This window comes from Prionailurus viverrinus, chromosome B1 (assembly GCF_022837055.1).
Source record: "Prionailurus viverrinus isolate Anna chromosome B1, UM_Priviv_1.0, whole genome shotgun sequence".
NCBI lineage: Eukaryota > Metazoa > Chordata > Mammalia > Carnivora > Felidae > Prionailurus > Prionailurus viverrinus.
In genome coordinates, this window is record NC_062564.1 from 63,008,410 (window position 1) to 63,026,305 (window position 17,896).

General features: G+C 43.2%; 1 protein-coding gene across 1 annotated transcript in view; it reads right to left on the reverse strand.

The window, feature by feature from the left end:
• Positions 1-2,761, reverse strand: part of CPE (carboxypeptidase E) — a 116,735-nt gene extending 113,974 nt beyond the window's left edge. Inside the window, exon 1 of the mRNA XM_047857468.1 lies at positions 2,191-2,761. Coding sequence (XP_047713424.1) covers positions 2,191-2,497 — 307 coding nt within the window. The 5' untranslated portion in view covers positions 2,498-2,761. The remainder of the gene's footprint in view (positions 1-2,190) is intronic.
• Between the last annotated feature and the right edge of the window lie 15,135 nt (positions 2,762-17,896).

Consider the following 17,896-nt stretch of genomic DNA (forward strand, 5'->3'; position numbering starts at 1 on the left):
ATTTTTTCCATAATACATATTGAGTGCCTGTTGTGTGCCAGATTCAGGCTAGGTGTTGGAGGCATAGTCCCCCTCATCCACCAACCCCCTCCCTTCCGCTTATAGAGTTTGCAATCTAAAAGAAAAACTTGCAAATCTTGAAAGTCTATACGTTCCAGGTATTAAAGTAAAAAAACTACTGTTTTCATCTTCAAAAGCACATTGCATTCTAAGAGTAATATCACTTTAGAATATTATTTCTAGGGGCGCCTGTGTGGCTCAGTCGGTTAAGCATCTGACTTCAGCTCAAGTCATGATCTCACGGTCCGTGGGCTCCAGCCCCGCACCGGGTTCTGTGCTGACAGCTCAGAGCCTGGAGCCTGCTTCAGATTCTGTGTCTCCCTCTCTCTGCCCCTCCCCAACTTGTGCTCTCTCTCTTATTCTCAAAAATAAATAAACATGAAAAAAAATTTTTTTAAGAATTTTATTTCTAAACTTGAAACAAGACAACAAAAATGTTAACATTAGCTTTCATATAATCTTGAAGAAACAGTCTCTAAAAGCAGAATAACAAAAGGCTCTTATTAAGCTGGCAACAGGAGACACAAATATTCAGATTAGCTTTATCTGTACCTGGGATATCATGGCTTTGGTTATTGGAGATTTTGGATATTTGAGGTACCTGGACTTTGGTTATTGGAAATAACCGAAAAGGAGTCATCACATTTCAAATGTTCCTTTATTTTCAGATAATAGTAAGTAAGAAACTAATCTTCAAACTTTCTAAGTCTACACGCTGAGTCCTATTAGACCTTACTACATAAAATGTTTTCTAGGATTTCATTTTAGGGTTTTGACAGCAAATTTATACAAACCTTTCCTCTTATATTAGCTGAAGGTAAGAAATGTTTCCTGTTTGAAGATTTACTATGGATCAACCCATACACTCTGCATTTGAAGATCCAAGTGTCCCTATTAGTCACTTAACTTTCATCTTTTTTGAATTTGATTCTTAAATATCATTATAAAACTATCTTGGCCCTACACTGAGAATTTTTAGCCTATCTTCTAGGTTTCTTTGTCATAAAACAAACAAACAAACAAACAAACAAGCATCCCATGATGATATTAGTAGGCCAGATTATTTTAACAGTATCTTTACTATCAGAAGACAAGGCCTTATATCACTCTAAGAGTTACATCATTTCCAAAGAGCAGAAGCATATTGAAAAGGGCCCCAAGAACATTTTTTAAATCCCTTTATTGATACTAAATGAATCCTATTTAACGTAAATAAAACGTGCTTAACATATTTAGATAGAAGGTGCTTAAGAACGCCTTATGGGAATGTTCCTTATGGGAACATCAGCTGAAATAAAAACCTGGTCACAAACTATTCGTGTCAACTGGCTAAAGCAGGGGAAATGGGGTGTTCCTTTTTCCTTAGGCCTTCTGCGGTTTCAAAATGGAAACGTCTGTCAGAGGCCACTTTCGCACCCTGGGAGGAAGACCTGCATGTCTGCACACCCCCCGCCACCCCCCCCCCGCCGTGTTGCCGCTATCTTTAACACCCCGAGAGCACCCCAGCGGCACGCATACCTAACACACACACACACACACACACACACACACACACACACACACACACACACACAGGTAGGGATGGGTATGCAGAGCCCGCAGGACCCAGTAAGCTGGTCCTCTGCAAATGAGGAAACGAATGATAAACGGCTCTTCCTCGTTTCCTCTAAGTCCCTGACTTTTGCACCTCGTCTCTCTACTCTTGTCTGCAAGGAGGACTGATGTCCTCGCTGGGGACTCTCAGTTATTCTCCCGGGTCGTTGATTCGGCCAAGTGAACACCGCGTTTTGCTCGCGCGCAGATTCGCCTGCTCCGCGCTCCCACCTCCACCCCGCCAGCCTCTCTGGCCCATGTTCACCAAAGGGCGAGCTAAGGGCTGGGGTGGGCTCGAGGCTGGGGACGGGGGGGGGGGGGGGCCAGGAAGTACCGCAGGGACGGGGGACCCGGCGACCCGCAACGCTCTAGGTCAGGTTCATCTCCATCGCCATCCTTCCCTGCACTCCTCACCTTCCACCCCAGCCGCCCTTTCCCAAAGGGCACCCGGGCCCCACCTTCCCCCACCGCCACCAGTCCACCCCTCTGCGGCCCTCCGAGACGCCCCCCAGAGACGGCAGGGTGCAGCGCCCTTACCAGGCTCATGGACACCGGGGTTGTCGGACAGCTCGATGACCAGGAGCTCCCGGCCCTCGAAGCTGCGCCCCACCGTGTAGATCCTGCTGATGGCGGTGCACTGCAGCCACACCGACACCAGCGCCTCGCGCAGCTCGGGGTAACGGTGGTACTCGAAGGAGATGCCGTCCTCCTGCTGCAGCCGCCGGCGCCGCCTCATGCCCGCCGCGGGCGCCCCTGGCTCCTGGGCTTGGGCGCCCAGCAGCCACCCGCAGGCGGCCAGTGCCCCGCACAGCGCCAGCAGCGCCCGGCCTCCTCTCGCGGCCATCGCCCCGCGCCGCCGCCGCCGCCGCCCGTGCCTCGCTGCGCCCGCGGCCTCTTTTGTCTGCGCTCGGCGACTCTGCCGGCCGGCGCTGCTGGGGGCGCCAAGTTCCGCAGCAGCCTCCGTCCGCCTCACCTTCCCGGGGCCACCGAGTGCGCGCTGCGCGCTGGGGCCACCCACAGGGGAAGGGCGAAGCGGCGGCTCCGGGCCGCACTACCGGCCGCCGAGCCCAGGGGAGCAGCAGGAGAAACCACTGCGAGGAGGGGGCCGGCGCCCGCGAGCGGGATTCGGTAGTGGTCGGGGAGGGCTGCTGGCGTGCTTGGCTCGGAACCACGTCAAACGCGGAATGGCGCAGGGGACGACGCAGGTGAAGTGACAGCTCAGGGCTGGGTTTGGGAACGTTGATGTCATTGAGAGACCCACGGCACCGGAAAAGTACCCTTGGGTTGCTGGTGGAGGCTTTTAAAGTAACATCTGTTCTAAGACCAGGGTTTCCATCTTGATGCACCGATAATTAGAGAATATTCCAGAAAAAGAAAGAAAGAAGGAAAGAAAGAAAGAAAGAAAGAAAGAAAGAAAGAAAGAAAGAAAGAAAAAGGAAGTATTGGCAGCCAGTTACCTTGTTCCTCTGATGGATCTCTAATGACTGTATTGATAGTCCAAACACAAACCCAAGAGTTGGATTTTCATTTATTGCAAGGTCTTGCTGGAGAACAGAACATTGTGCACTTTGATTTAGAGGCTTATGAGAATAAAAATGCATTCTGTCATCTTGCAAATACTGTCTTCACTTGCGTTAAACGCACATTTCTGGATTCTTTCAGGAAAAAACAAACAGAGGCTGTCATTTGGCAGTTCCTGTGCCAACATCCATCTGTAACGCCCCTCTGGAAAACAAAGTGTAACGCTGGGGACAATGGATGTAGTTTGGCATTAAGATTAAATCTTTCAGGAGCAGTTTATTTGGGTAGTTCTGGCTCAGAGTTTCTTACTAGATTGTAACCAGGATGTTGGGTAGGACTGCTGTCATCTGAATGCTTGACTGGGGCTGGAGAATCTTTTCCAAGAAAACATTTAAAAATGAAAAGATGAAATTCTGTTATAAGAAAGAAAACTCTGATCCTGAGAAATAATGTCTCCGGAACCCTCCTAAAGTTATTGTAAAAAATCTGTAATCATTTAGAGCTTTAAATGCCCACCCTTTGGACAAGATTTATATTCCTGGAGCAACTCTGACATAGATGTGATTCTGAAGAGGTTGCCATTTGGATGTAAGAACTGTATACATCTAATTAAATAATCCATCGAGTACTCTAAGCAAGCAGAAAAACTGGACACCGTGTGGGTCATTTTTCATGTTAGACACTTTTTTTTTCCCTTAGCTTACTCTTTTTCTACCTGCCCAACAATGTATCACACTGAATAAAAACTTTCTCCTGGAAAAGGACCCAGACATTTAAATGATTTTTTTGGATAAAAAAAATTGTTTTGGGGTGCTTGGATGGCTCAGTCAGTTAAGCATTGGACCTTTCATTTCAGCTCAACTCAGGACCTCACAGTTCGTGGGATAGAGCCCCACCTCAGGTTCCACGCTAACAGGGCAGACACTGCTTAGGATTCTCTTTCTGCCCCTGCCCCCCCCCAAAAATAAATAAATATACTTAAAAAAAGAAAAATGTTTCTGGAGAAACTGGTTCCACACCCCTCTGTCTACATTTCCTACAGCAGCATGGGTCTTCTTTTTTGGATTTCTTTTTTTTGGGGGGTGGGGGGGGAAGCTGCCACTGTGAAGACATATGCCACTCATTAGATTTGAATCTAGTCATGTTCCCTGTCAATGTACACAGAGCTAAGAACTGTATATTTCCCCCCAGGACCAGTCTGTGCTTGATTACATAGTCCAGAAGTTTAAAACCAGAGTTATAATTACATTTCTAAAATCATGCCCAAAAGAGCAACCTTGGAAACCTAGAAAAAGAAAACGGAGAGGCTAAAACCAATACCTTCAGAAGTGGGAAGTTAAGATTTTCATGTTAGCAATTTAAGGTAACCACACTAATTTGTGGCTAGGTGGGGCATATCAACTAGTAACTATACACATGCACAACATAATATTCATTGAAGTCCTGTGTTGCCCTTTAGCTGTCTCCGTAAACAAAGGGCGTGTTTTCTATTTTTTCCCAAATCTCTTTTTTTTTTCCAAATCTCATTTTTATGGGTTGCTTTTACTTGTTTTTAAGTGGGTGGAATGTTAATGGTTATGTGGTCTCACTTAAGGAGGAAATTTTGCACCTTAGAAGTTCGTTTCCCTTGTATAGAAAACAAAAGGCTCTGATTGGATAATTCATTTGAGGGCAAGCGAATCATCTAGAGAGTCTGTAAAATGTGCAGCTTCACGAACCCCATCAGTGCAGGTCTGACATGTGTTCCAAGTATTCACAAGAACACCAAGTATTTTCGATTTTGATATTTGATTGACCATCTCACTTGAGAAATACTGTCCTAAATGTCTTTTCTTTCTTTCTTTCTTTTCTTTTCTTTTTTAGTGTTTATTTATTTTGAGAGAGAGAGCATGAGTGGGAGCGGGGCAGGGAGAGAGAGGGAGAGCAAGAATCTCAAGCAGGCTCCACACTCTCAGCACAGAGCCCAATGCAGGACTTGAACTCACCAACAGTGAGATCACGACCTGAGCTGGAATCAAGAGCCAGACACTTAACCAACTGAGCCATCCAGGTGCCCCTGTCCTACATGTTTCCTAAGGTCTTTTTCAGATCTAAAATGTTATGATTCTGGAAGAGTTTTTTTAGAAAAAAAAAATAGATGATAGATGATAGAACTCCTTCCTTATTTGGAGGCATACTACATACACCAAGGAACAAGTCTAAAGGAATTAAAACTTGGTCCTTGAATTTCTGGACTATTTTAGGTATAGGTCATCTTCATTGGAGCACATACTACATGTTTGTGGTTTCATAGCCAATTATATAAAAGCCACATATATATATGTGTATACACATATATATACACACACACATATATATGCACATATATCCTTATTGCCAGATAGAAAATCCTGCATGCTAAGTCTCTAATGTGTTTGACTTTGTATACCTACAGTTAAATCTAGTATGCAACCTACATTTCAAATTGGGCATTTGTGGGGTACCTGGCTGGCTCAGTAGGTTAAGCTTCCAACTCTTGATTTCAGGTCAGGTCATGATCTCACAGTTTGTGATTTCAAGCCCCCCATTGGGCTCTGCACTGACAGTGTGGAGCCTGCTTGAGATTCTTTCTCTCCCTTTCTGCCTCTCTCCCACTCATGCTCTCTCTGCTCTCTCTCTCTCTCTCTTTCTCTCTCGCTCTCACTCTCTGTCTCAAAATAAATAAATAAACTTTAAAATTGTGCATGTGTAAAAAAGAGAAATCTTTTTTCACATCACTTTTGGACATCGGTATGGGCATATTTAAGCTCCCCAAGCCTCCAGTTCCTGCATCATTTCTACTCCTTTCAAATCCGGAAACTATCTCTTCCTCTATTCCAAGCCTTTTATTCTCTCTTCCAAAGCCCTGTCTAAAATTCATCTACCCCACATAAGTTCCATGAGCACGTAGCTCTATATCCATCCAGTGGTGTGCTAGTAAACGTTTTCCACTCAGCTCTCCAGGGGTGGGGTGAGGAGACCTGATTTAGAATGTTTGCTGACTTCCGCGGTGTAAATATTCCCACCGTGGCTGATGTCAAATTAAGGATGTGGCCTTACCGAGCACAGGTGTTGAGCAGAGATAGGCATTAGCACAGCTTTAGATGGCGTGGTGTGCATACACATTCCTTATACTCTTCCTTTTCAAGAGGTGGAGCTTAATTCCCTTACACGTGAGTGTAGGCAGGACTTAGCGACTCACCCCTAGTGAACGTAATACAGCAGAAGTGATGGGACGTATCTACCAAAATCAGGTTATAAAAAGACCGCAGTTTCAATCTTTCTCTCTCTCCCTCCACTCTTCCTCTTACAATTTGCCCTGGACCACCTTGTGGAGAAGCTCACATAGCAAGGACCTGAACGGAGGCCTCTGTCAAACAGCTGAGAGGGACTGACATCCTTAAGTGCATCAGCCTGTGAATTACTGAGGCCTGTCAACAACCATGTGAACAGGCTTGGAAGTACATCCTTCAGTCTCAGCCAAACCTTGAGATGGTGGCATCTCTGACAGCTGACTACAAGCTCAGAAGACACCCTGAACCAAAACGACCCAGCTCAGCAGCAACCAAATTGCTAGCCTACAGAAACCGTTAGAGAATAGATGTTGTTTTAAGCTGCTGGTGGAGTATTTTGTTACACAGCACCCAATAACGAATACACATAATTATTTCCTCGATACAGATGCAATAGACACAAATAACCTCAAGAACAGAAGAGGGTAACAATGCGGCAACATAATTAAGAAGTGATAGGGACACCTGCGTAACTCAGTTGGTTAAGCATCTGACCTCGATTTCAGCTCTGGTCATGATCTCAGGGTTTGTGAGTTCGAGTCCTGAGTCGGGCTCTGCGCTGACAACGTGGAGCCTGCTTGGGATTCTGTCTCCCTCTCCCTCTCTACTTTTCTGTCTCTCTCTTTCTCAAAAATAAATAAATAAACATTTTTAAATTAAGAAGTGATGAATTTTGAGTATTTATTGCCTTTGTTCTACATATAATTTATTTAATGGCAAGTTTATATAATTTATTTTTTGTGAAGACTGGTTGTGTTTAATAAGTGCCTCATAAGATATCTTAAGTTTTAACAATTGGCTCTTGCAAGTGGGTCAAGCTGCCTCCAACAAACTACTATACTTATTTCTAGTCTCCATTCTTCACTTAGCAGTATGCCCCCCATTTATGGCTGGCCCTCCTCCGCAGTTCCCCACAGAGGCGATATTGTATCAACTTCTGTATCAGAATCACCTAGTAAGCATGGCCCTGTTCCAAACCAATTGAATCTAATTTTCTGGGGACGGAGCTTGGAAATCTACATTTGAATAAGCTCTCCCCACCCCACCACCCACCCTCTCACAGTGATTCTGATGCAGTACAAATTGGAGGAACACTCAGTCAAGAGACTGGCTTTGACATCTGACAGGACAGCGTTCTAGTCCCAGGCCTTCTTGTTTTGGAAACTGCTCAATGCCTTCATCTGAAAATGAGGGATACTATGAGCATTCCATGAAATAAAGCCAGCAAGGGGCTGGGCACAGGAGAAGCGCTCTATAAACGGAAGCCCTCCGTGCCCCTTCACTCCTTGCTGGGACGAACCGCCATCATGGCACCCTCTCACTGGCCACTGCAGCACCCCATCCAGGTATTCTTGCTCCCGCATCCTTCCTCCTCCCTTCTGAACCCCAAACACCGATGTCTGACATTCCTTGCTAGCACTGACGACATTCTCTCAGCCAGCCTCCCCTCAACCATTCCTCTGCTCACACTCGGGCGGACCCCCGTGTGCCTGGCCAGGGCTGTAGAGGCTCTCCTGTTGCCCTCACTTCTCACTCCTCACATTTCTCGCAGTTGTCTCACCTCTGGGTTGTGTGCGTATCAAGGTCAGTCAGGTGTGCCACCACAGTGTTCCTGCCACGTCCACTTGTGCTTGTGTAATTAATCAAAGAGGTGAAGTGATAAATCCAAGAACAGAAAAAAGAATGCTTTGGATGCACTCAAATTTTCAAAGTGGAATTAAGTGTGGAGAAAACAGTCAAGGACTGAGGAAAACATAAAAATCTCTAAAAATTCTGCTCTTAGATTTGTTCCAAAAGCTGCCACTTTACTATAAAGGAACTGAAACTGTTACCCTAAGGAACAGAACATACATTATCGTGAAAAGGCCTTGTTCCTGAAACTAGCAACCAAGAACCAACCAATGGATGAGCATGTGCTTCTATTTTAAATTTAAATAGATTATTTAAACCACGCTTGTATGCTTCATTTTTTAATTTTTTAAAGTTTATTTATTTATTTTGAGGCAGAGAAAGGTGCGAGTAGGGGAGAGGCAGAGAGAGGGAGAGGGAGAGAATCCCGATCCCGACACAGGGCTCAAACCCATGAACCTGTGAGATCATGACGTGAGCTGAAATCGAGTCAGACCTTAACCTCCCGAGCCACGCAGGAGCCTCTGTATGTTTCATTTTTCATGATTCTCTTCTTCAACCGATTTTTCCTTTAGCCATATTCCAGTTATATGAGGTAAGAAGGTAGATATGTACCAGAGCAGATGGGTAACAAGCAAATGCCTTCTGAATGTGCCACTTGAATGAGTACTGCCAATAATCCATCACCAAGTATCACCACTAAGCATCTAATTACCACCTCAAATTAAATGTGGTCCAAAAGGTTTATCAATGGTTTTCTACAACCTTATCCTGTACCAATTTCTCTGTAACCTAGTGGCCACCTCAGTATTACCAACCTCCCAGCAGCCTCATCCAAAAACATATAATATGAACCATGTGTGTACCTTTAAATATTTTGGTAGCCATGTTTTTAGAAAGTAAAAAACAGGTGAAATTAATTTTAATACACTTTGTTTAACCCACTGCCCCCAAATATTATCATCTCAACCAGCAACCAATTTAGAATGTATCAATGAGGGGCACCTGTTAAGAGCCTGACTTCGACTCAGGTCATGATCTCACGGGTCGTGGGTTCAAGCCCCGCCTTGGGCTCTGTTGCTGACAGCTCAGCGCCCGGAGCCTGCTTTGGATTCTGTGTCTGCCTCTCTCTCTGCCCCTCCCCCACTCATGCTCTGTCTCTCTCTCTCCCTCAAAAATAAATGATCATTAAAAAATTTTTCTTAAAGAATGTATTAACGAACTATTTTTCCATACTAAGTCTTCAAAATCAGTTTTGTAACTTACATCACCGCACATCAGTGCAATTCAGCCTAGCCATGTTGAAAGTGCTCAATAGGCACCTGTGGCTAGACAGCTGTATTGGACAGCTGACAAATCTTGCCGTTCTTATATTCCTATCTTCTAAAATTATTCTTTGTGATTTATCTTCACAGTTAATGCCATGGTCCAAGCACTGGTTATTTCTTTGCCTGGACTATGGCAACATCCTCTCCTGGAGGTGACTCTTCTCCATCACTGGTTAATCAGAGTTTTCAATCTTACTTCTTAAACCTCCTTCATCATTCACCCTGATTCATCATTCACACTATCCACCATCCTGTCACATCCATCACTCTGCGGATCAAAACCAAAGCTGCCAAGCCCTTAGTGAAAATAAAAGGAAACCTTGTTTAGAGTGGAGTCAGGAGGCCAGCAGAGGGAGCTCTCAGCCCTACCACTCCTGGTGAGTTTCAGGCCCAACAGGAAGAGACACTAGATACTACTTCATTATCCCAGCCAAAGAAAGGAAGGTTTCCTCCTTCCATGGCAACAGCCCAGCCAATAAGAGACAGTAAGACAATAAGAGCCCAGGAGACAGTAAGAGACAGCCCAGCCAATAAGAGCCCAGTAAGACAATAAGAGCCCAGACAGACAATAAGAGACAGCCCAGACAATAAGAGACAACTCAGGCAATGGAAAGCCACTATACTTCCAGCTCCCAGTCTACTCCAATGAACTTTCAGTTTCTAACGGTCTCTCCCAACCCCTCCCCTTTTTGCTCTATGAAAGAGTGTTCCCCTCCTTACTTCTCCAGTCTCACCTATGGCTTTGCCCCATCTTGGTTGTCCTGGGCTAAAATTCTTAGCTGTTCCTGAATGAACCCATCTTTTGCTGGTGAAATGACTGGCAGTTTTATTTTTAAGTTTTATTTAACATCTTCAGAGAATTTTATTGGGGAGCGCTAGGAAATCTTAACTTCTTGTGTCTCTTGCTGCTTCTTTCACTATTTCATTTACTCTCCCAACCTCATTTTGAGTTCCTGCACCAGCGTCCCCCAAACTACAACCATAGTGATATCTACACCAGCCTTACCTCCCACGCTGTCGTCCCTCCTCCCGAGGCCAGCCCCATCCCTTAGCTCCTATTCCCATCCTCCTCTTCTCCACCAGGCGATCCTCCTCGCCTATACTTTCAGGTCCTCTTTCTCCCCTTGCAATTCCTCTTTGCACCATTCTCTCCTATGCTCTTAAAAAACAAACAAACAAAAAAAAACCCCTACATTCTGACTTGAGTTCACTTTCCCTAGCTAGCACCCAAATACCTCAACTTTGTCACATCTCATTCACTCTTCCACTCAACATCTACTCTGTAGATTTTATGCATCTAATCAGACTCAATACCGGGGGGCCTGGGTGGCTCGGTTGGTTAGGCCTACAACTTCGGCTCAGGTCACAATCTCACGGTCTGTGAGTTCAAGCCCCACATCAGGCTCTGCACTGTTCGTGCAGAGCCTACTTGGGATTTTCTCTCTCCCCCTCTCTCTCTGCCCCTGTCCTGCTTGGTCTCTCATTCTCTCTCAAAATAAATAAGTAAACTTAAAAAACAAAAAAGAATCAACGTTCATTGACCTTTCCTGGGCTTCCTCGGGGTCCCACAGTCAGCTTAGTGTTCTTCCCCCCCTTGACATGCTCTGGGTGGCCTCTTCCATGCCCGTGGTTTTGGTTATCACCTCCCTGCTCCCAAGATCTAAAGCCTCATCTCCATTCCGTCCCATTTTAGAGATAGAGATGGCCTTTTGTGTGTTTGCCTCCACGGCCTAACACAGCAGGATCCACAGTTATAGGGGCTCAATATGTTTGCATGTGAATGAATGAATTAGTGAATCTGCTACCAACTCCTGCTAACCATGGTACTCAGACTTCTCCCCAGGTTTGTAATGTTCTGCTTACTCAGGAAGCTCCTGGATTCCCACATTCTCCTCCAGGAACCCTTCCTCAGCATGACACAACTACGACAGCCTTCTCTTCACTCAGCAACCACATCTTCCAAGTTGCTTGCGTGTAACGTAAGTCATTTGCCAATTTTCTCATTTTATCTGTGTACTTGTTCAGTGTAGTTTCTATTTCTGTTTACATTATTATTGTCCGCGTTATACTTTTAAGTCTACCACACCATAAGTTCAATCTTCAGAAGAGAAAAGTGGGTTTTTTATTATGTTTTTACCTTTGGAAACCAAACTGCTGAAATGAAAATCAGATTGCCGATTTTCATTGCCAAAGAATGATTGGCTTTCCCTTCGGCTGCTGGAGGCTGACCAATGCAAAGAATGCATAACAACTTTATGATGTAGGATGCTAACAACTTAATGGGGCTCAGGAATGTTAAGGATTACACAATATACGGACAAGTACCGGAATCTTTTTGTTATCAATAACAACCATGACTTATCTATTGCCTTATTTTTCAATCCATAATATTTCTTGTACCTTTTAAATTTGACTGTCCAAAAATGAAAGCTATTCACCTCTGTTTCGTGCAACTTACAAGACATCGGGGTGATGTCACTTATTTAGTGAAAGCTGCTCACTTCTTTACAAGACTACAAAATTAGCAATGCATGTAAACACATTTTGTGCCCACGCATGTGTTAAAGTATCTCCTGCCTTTGCCAACACTTTGGAAGCCTCCCTGCTACTAGATGGACTGACCAAAATGCTAATTAGGTCAAAATTAATGAGGTTAGTCATATACACAGAGAACAAAACAAACAAACCTCTTACTCATTGTCAGGACTATACCCTTAATTTCAAAAAAGCTTTGTGCATGACAGCAAACCCAACTCCACTGAAAGTTTAAGTCAGATGGCTGTAGGTGGGTGAGTGGTCAGTCACATTGTTACTGGCAAAAAAGAAAAAAAAACATACACAGCACATTCATCAAGTGGATACTCAAACAATATTCACCAATAGCTATGACTTTAATATAGTGCCAAACATAATTTTTGCTGTTAGAAACCTCAGTGTTGTCTGTTAGTCCTTGAAGTTAAATCAGGATTCTCCTGCAATCCAAACACAAAAGAACCTTCCACTGGCCCTTTTGTTGAAAAATTAATCTGTATGTGGAGTCTTGGTCCAAGCTTGGTTTGCTCTCTCTCCACTTGGTTGCACGATTTACTCCAGGGGCCTGCATCCTGAGATATGTAATTTGGGGGAGGGCAGATCATTCTACCAGGTAGATGAGAGGCCAGGAGGTATGGAATGGTCACTGCCCAGCAGAGTCCTATGGGGGGCTGAGCCTAGGTCTTGGGGCCAGGTTTGCTTTCTTGTGAGTGAGTTCATGGGTTGTCTTTTTCTGGGGGAATCTGTGGTCAAAAGAATAGAGTTTAGGTGAGAACTTAAGTCACATTTGTGTAAGAGAGGAATGAGAGGTTAGGGGTGGAGAGGGAATAGTGAAATAGCAAAGAAAAAGGAGGAAGAGGAGATGAGGGGGAGGAGGAGAGAAAAAGAAGAAAAGGGAAGAAAAAGCAAAAGTAAGGCAGTTGAAAATCCAGTACTATGTCTATTAAAGGGTCTTAGAAATTTTATAAACTTCATCTTCCTTAGTGTGAAATGTATAGGAAATTTACCTTCCTTATGGATGATTAGTCCTAAATCAAACCGAGGAATCTCTATATCTTATTCAAGATGCACAGCAGCACAACAAAAACAAAAAAAAAGCATGACATTTATAAAGCATTTCAGTGTTCACAAAGTGTTTCTCCTGCATTTTCCAACTTTATTCTCAAACTTTTTTCATTTTATTATCCACTTTTTACAGATAAGCCACCTGAATTCATGGAGGATAAATTCAAAAACCAAGATATGTGAAATCAAAGAGAAATATTATTAGCTCAAAGATGTATTTTAGAACTACCCCTTCATTTAATTTTTTGGACTTGAGCTCATTCTACTCTAGAAAAATGTACTATAAATCTAAAGTCTTAGCGTGTTACTAGGAGCCAAGAACAAATTGAATTTCTGTGTCTTCCTCCCCTCTGTGAAAAAATTATTATGTCTGTGCTTTTACCAACGATAAAATGTGGTGTTCATCAGACTTCAACTAAAATTATATACTCTGCTATTTAAAAACAAGATACCAAAAATGGAATTAAAAAGATAATACAGTAACTTGCTTATAAAATATTATAACAGACCCTAGTAGCTAAGGGAATGCATTGCTTTATTGCCCTTAAATTTTCCATTAATATAATACATAGAAAAAAGTCAGAAGTGCATCTTCTCTTATATACGCATGTTTGAGAATGAAATTACCAAAATGAAAATCAAATGTCATGCTCTCCTGAGACAAATGTCACAAAGGATGATTGATTTTCTCTTTAGCTATAAGATGTTGGCCATCTTATACATTTTAAACTCTTATAAATTAATAAATCTTGTAAATAAATAGGGTCTTTAATTAGGGAGTAATTTAAATTGCTTCAGGAATCTATAATGGTAACTCTAAACATTACACAGGTGCACACAACACTAACCTTTCATCATAATCAATAATCATATCTACTTGGATCTTTAATACTCTCATCAAAGTATTGATCCCCACTTCCCCTTGTCCAGCAAGAAAGTGGGATGCAGGATTAAAATGTGAGAAATGGCTAATGTCCAGGAGAAGACAAGAGCCCCGATGAAGGGTTCTTGCTCCATTTTTATTAGGATCAGAGGGCTTACAAAAATGGTGATGGACGTGCACAAAGAGGCAATGAAACTGTGAACATTAACCCATGGGCATGAGGGAAAGGGGGTTTTGAAAATATGCGATGCTAGAGGTTTGGGTTAATATAAAACAAAATCCTGGCTCCGGTTGGAAGGTTGTTTACAGCAGACTGAGGCACTACCTCTGTCTACCTAAACTGGTCTATGGGACAAAAAAGACAGAGCATGCAACCTCAGGGTCAACAAGGCACCTTTCTTTTGTTAATTAGCTCTGCTCTGGACAACTTCACCCCGCAGACGTCTTACAGCTCTATTTACCTGTCTACCTAATTCGGTCCTTCCTTCCTGTTAAAGCCACTTAATTGTACTAAATTGGGGGCGTTCCTGCCCTGAATACCTAATCTTGTTTACCTCATATACCTTTGTCCTATACTGGGGTCTTTGCCCCGCCCTATCTATACTGGGGCCTTTGCCCCGCCCTCTTTATACCTATTTGCCTAATCTCGTTTACCCAAACTTGGGTGAGAACATACTATGGCTTTCTAATTCTTTATGCCTTGTTAACACATCAGGGAATTCCTAAGCCTATTCCCCACACTTCCCTACACACACATACAACCCATTTCTCCATGGGTATTTCATCTCAGAAAGGCCTCATTTTCTATTTGTTCAATAAAATTCCAATTGACAGCCTTGATCTTCCTTTTTTCCCCATGCCCCACATCGGCACTTTCCACCAATTCTACCATATATATACACAGATATATGTATGTAATATGTATATATATATATATATATATATATATATATATATATTCCACCCTTTCTTTTTTAAAATTTTTTTTAATGTTTACTTATTTTTGAGAGAGAGAGAGAGAGAGAGACAGAATGCTAGCAGGGGAGGGGCAGAGAGAGAGGGAGACACAGAATCCAAAGCAGGCTCCAGGCTCTGAGCCATCAGCACAGAGCCAGAAGTGGGGCTCGAACCCATGAACCATGAGATCATGATCTGAGCCACAGTTGGATGCTCAACTGACTGAGCCACCCAGGTGCCCCTATATTCCACCGCTTCTTGCCATAACCACTGCCACTACCCTAATCTCGGCCTCCAACTTTTCTCACATCAACAATTGTGATCGCCTCCTAACTCATCTCCCTGCTTCTACACCTGTCCACCCTGAATTTATTATTCCCACTGCAGCCCATTTTCAAAATTTAAAGCAGATTATATCACTCCTCTGCTGAAAATTTCCAGGAACTTTCCAATGTATTTGGAACAAATTCCCAACTTCTTGCCTTGCCTGCCTCTCCCATCCCATCAATAACCACTCTCTTGGGATCCCTAAATGCAGTGGGGACTCCCAGGTACTATCTATCATATCTTCCTGTTCATTTCCTTCAACACACTTATCACAAACTGCCGTTTCTTTACTTGTGTTGCTTTTTTTTTTCCTATAAAAGATGAGCACCTTGAGGGTAGGTTCTTGACACTAGAGTCTAACTTACAAAAGAGATTCCATAAATATTTGTTGAAAACAATGAGACATATGTCCTGACATTTTTTTTTTAATTTTTTTTTTCAACGTTTATTTATTTTTTTGGGACAGAGAGAGACAGAGCATGAACGGGGGAGGGGCAGAGAGAGAGGGAGACACAGAATCGGAAACAGGCTCCAGGCTCTGAGCCATCAGCCCAGAGCCTGAAGCGGGGCTCGAACTCACAGACCGCGAGATCGTGACCTGGCTGAAGTCGGACGCTTAACCGACTGCGCCACCCAGGCGCCCCTAGACATATGTCCTGACATTTTAACTCAAGTCCACAAGAACTTTATCCCTTTTAAACTTTAAAGACTTTAAGGAAATAACCAATCCACATCTAAAAGAAGAATATTATCCCTAATAGACTTAATATCTACAATCTTTTTTTCTTAAGTTTATTTATTTATTTTGAGAGAGAGAGAGAGAGAGAGAGAGAGAGCATGAGCAGGGGAGGGGTAGAGAGAGAGAGAGAGAGAGTCCCAAGATGGTTCCTCACTGACAGTGTGGAACCTGATGTGGGACTCGAACTCACAAACCTCAAGATCACGACCTGGTCTGAAACCAAAAGCCGGAAGCTTAACCGACTGAGCCACCAACGCGCCCCACTATCTACAATCTTTGAACGAGACACTGTCCTAATTATTGGCTTTAACTTTCTACCCCTATACCATATTTTACAAATAAGGAGACTGGAGTTGAGAGATGTTAAATAATTAGTACAAGTTTATATAAATAGGAAGTGATGAAGTCAGGCTGATGGAGAAACTGCATCATTTTCATGGTATGGGCTTTCCATTCATTCAGTCAGTCAGTCAGTCATTCAACAAACTTATTTAGAACCCACCATATGCCAGTACTTGGTAGTTACTTGGTGGGATGTGGTCAGTGAGGAATGTAAATGGATTAACATATAGTCCCTGACAGAGAAGAGCTCAGAGCTCACTCTCCAGTGTAGAGACATAAGACTGCCTTGTCCAGTGATAAACATGTTCTCTGGCTAGAACCAATCACCATGCATAGGAGAGTTTATTTCAATTAGGATGTAGCAGAATTGAAATCTTGGAAAAACACATCCTGTTATGATGTGACTTGTTGAATATTTTAAACACTTTGAAAACAATATACAATATAAAGTCCAATAGCTAATTAATTCAGATTCAGAACACACTACACCCCAGCGGCTTGGGAACCGACTTGTGGCAGGGAGTGTTACCAAACACATTGAGTCATTAAGTCTTCTTAGTTGGGTAAAACAATTAGGTTCAGCTGCCACATCGCTCAAAATTGCTTCATGAAGGACTCTTTCAAGATTTAGTGTGTTATTTATTGTCTTGTTCCTTGCCTCAGCGAATTAATATGCTGATTCGTTGATTCTGCTTAAATTTTATTTCATACTTGCAGAATACCCCAACAGCGCAACTAAAGCCCCGTCTTTAATCTAGTTTTATCTCTTCCTAGGAAGTAGTTGCTTATCTCCTTATTGTCTTCAGGCTGCCTCCCAACATCTCTGTCTTTCAGCATCCACTTAATTGACCCGTCCCTGGATGTCTATGACCAACCCACACTTGGCTAGACAGTCAACTGGGGCCGAAATAACAGCCCCATAGAGAAGGGGCTCAAATGGTACCTTGAGCTGATGCGATTATGTAGGAGTGGAAACAGAGGGCAAGAGAGAATGAGTCACAGGTACTCCGCTGGAAAATAAACCACAAGGCCCCTTGGCCATTCTTCTACCTTGGCTTGTCTCATGTATGTGCCTCAGAGCAGGGCAAGCTCCCTTGTTTGAAATGCTTCTGGAACAAACTCCAAGTCACATCACGAGCTAGTGTTATTCTGCAACTTCTTTTCCCATTGTTCCCATTGCTTCCATCCATCTCTTAGTATGTGGCATATTCCTGGTCTGACCAGGTCTTAATGCATGCTGTTCACTGTTCTGTGATTATTCTTCCCCTTCTGTCCCCACTCCATTTCCGGGTAATTTCTGTTGTCATTCAGGTCTCAGAGATCTTATGGGGGAACCTTTCCTAACAGCCTCCATCAGGTGTGAAAGATCCCATGGCTATGTGATCCCAAAGTTCCTTGTGTCTCTCTCCCTTCTCAGAGCTTTTTACTAATTACTCATTTAATTGACCAAAATCTCCTTTATACTATAAATTTTGTGAAGGCAAGAATCATGTCTCTCATGCCTTCTAGTGTCTTCTACTGCCTAGCATAGTTTGATACAAAACTAAAACTAAGCAAATATTTATTGACTGCATGAATATATAAATTCTTACAGAGATCAAGCAATGCT